This window comes from Habropoda laboriosa, unplaced genomic scaffold (assembly GCF_001263275.1).
Source record: "Habropoda laboriosa isolate 0110345459 unplaced genomic scaffold, ASM126327v1 scaffold143, whole genome shotgun sequence".
NCBI classification, from domain to species: Eukaryota; Metazoa; Arthropoda; class Insecta; order Hymenoptera; family Apidae; genus Habropoda; species Habropoda laboriosa.
In genome coordinates, this window is record NW_017100404.1 from 2,197,394 (window position 1) to 2,199,904 (window position 2,511).

The 2,511-nt window shown below is 31.7% G+C and overlaps 1 protein-coding gene across 2 annotated transcripts in view; it reads left to right on the forward strand.

Moving 5' to 3' along the window:
* Positions 1–2,511, forward strand: part of LOC108575373 — a 12,849-nt gene that overhangs the window by 6,592 nt on the left and 3,746 nt on the right. For both annotated transcript variants that reach the window (XM_017938148.1, XM_017938147.1), the window contains one exon: positions 971–1,072. In XM_017938148.1, the coding sequence (XP_017793637.1) occupies positions 971–1,072 (102 nt within the window). The remainder of the gene's footprint in view (positions 1–970; positions 1,073–2,511) is intronic.

A 2,511-nucleotide genomic window follows, 5' to 3' on the forward strand; every position in this document is an offset into this window, starting at 1 on the left:
AAAAAAAAAAAGAACGAACCAAATTTTTTCATCCCACGAACGAAGAAAAATGAAAATGAAAATCGAAGGTGTATCTTTCGTACTTTTTCCAAGTTGTCCTTGCATAAATAAAAGTCTCTAACTTTCATCTGTAATTTGTATAGCTAATTCTCTCGTCAACCGTTTTTAGAGATCTATTCTTTGCCGCACTTCACTGGAACTCCATATTTTTTGTCCAATTGCATGCGAGGTCCTTTCAATTTTATAGTTTTACAATCACTTTGTGACAAAGAAATATTTACTTGTTACTGGTAAAGTGTACAGGTACTTAAGTCGGTATCGAGAAATAGTACTAGCATCGTGTACATCCACGACGCGATTTCAAAACAATTGCGTAAAACCTCGAGACACTAATTAACGTGAATCATACTTATACTCCCTCGATTTCATGCGATTGTCCTGTGTGTTAATAACGACACCACGAATCGAGGATAATGAGATGTAATTCTTGGGTGGTCGAACGAAAAATCTGTAATTCCTTTTAGCTCGGAGGAACACGGTGTCCTTATTGTAACGTAATCAGAGACTGTGAGTTACGTGCTTATCTTCTGATTCTTAGGAAAACGATTATTTGTTTGATAGCAGTAGAAACTTTCTTTGTTTCAATTTCGGCTTAATTCAGTGACGTATGCATATTTTAGGACAATGATATTTTAATTGATTTATAAATTGCAAACTTCTTTTGGCGAAATGAAATTTTTATTGATTTAGAAATCTCCTTTTTAGCGAAATAAGATTTGCATTTAATTTAGAAATCTTCTTTTTAGCGAAATAAAATTTGCATTTAATTTAGAAACCTTCTTTTTAGCGAAGTAAAATTTGCATTTAATTTAGAAATCTTCTTTTTAGCGAAGTAAAGCATATTTTTGCCGCTTGAAAAATTCTGGATTTTAACGTATCGTGTATTAATTTATTTTAATAAATTTCACAGGACCAATTCCAGGATGTAAACCTTGCACGAGTTCAGAGATGACTTACTGCAAAGATGGAAGCGTGATCGATGATCATTGTTGTTGCGATGGCAGCTCTAATGGTAAGCCTCGTTATAATAATAATAAAAAGTGTATCAGACATTTTGTAAATGAAACTAAAATTTTCTGGTTTTTCAACGAAAAGATCGCAAATTCCTACAATCCTTTATTTTAGACTTTTAGTCTCAAAATCACTATCTTAAAAAATTTATTCGACATTTCATAAGTGAAACTAAAATTCCCTAAAATTTTCTTGTCTTTGAATAAAATATTTCAAACGAAAAAATCGCGAATTCCCACAATCATTCATTTTCAATTCTCAATCTTTTTCTCAACCACAAAAACGTGCATATAAATCGTAATTATTTTCATTGCTTTTTCGATTATACCAGCCGTGTTTTAAACTTGTCCTTCGTTTACCTACACGTAGAAATCGACTGAAAAAAAAAAAAAAACGACAATTGCGTGTAGACAATTCGTGCGTGAAGAATTGACCGTGCAAACGTTAGGCTGTTCGATTGTGCAACTGTTCACGGAAATTTCAAAGCACGATAATGGGGACTGAAATCGCCATAATGTCTGCAATTCGTGTAACAGAATGGTAACTCGTGTAATTTAAATTGTAAAACGTAATGAAAACCGAGTGAATTTCGCTTCAAATCGTCCGATCGTACGAAAACTGGCGCAGAAATTGAGAAGGGCGAACGATAACGCGAAAAGATGATGATCTAAATAAGAATGAACTCTGACAAATGAACCCTACGATTGAGAAATAAGGAATATTTTATTTATCTTTTTTCCGTTTTCACATCTTCGTTATTTTTAGCAACAAGGAAAAAGTATACGGGTAGAAAAGTGTTTTGTTTCGTACGAAGCATATGGCCATAAACAAATTTAACTATCAAGGTCTCTTTTCCCCCTTTTTTTTAAATTTCTAATTCAATCATTTTTCCTCGTAAATGCTTCGATTCTATAAATAAAATATAATGAAAATACGAAAAAAGAGTGTGGTATTATTTATATTGAATGTTTTGGAACGTTACTGCTTGAAGAAATTTTAAAGTCGATATCAACTATTTAACACTAGAACTACCAGCCGAGTCAAAATGAACCATTAGTGACTTTTCAAAAGTGAATTTTTATGTAAGTAAACCGTGATTGGAAAATTCGATTCATATCGATACAAATGGAAGCATACATGTAGACAATAAATTCGGAAAATTACAAACGATAATACTTACCAGTATTTTACCAGTATTCACGTTTTATCGAAAAATGCTAATGGGACATTACGACCCAGTCGGTAGTTCTAGTGTTAATTATGATTTATGTAATTTTACAGTCTACCTGTTAATATTTATTGCTAGTTGTAAATATAAAAATTCATATTAATAATAATGTAAAAATTTCAAGCAACTCCTTCCTAAATTTCCTTTCTTAATATCTATACCTTTAACGTGTTAAAAAATAATGGCACCTTGTTACAGAAAATAATTTCGAC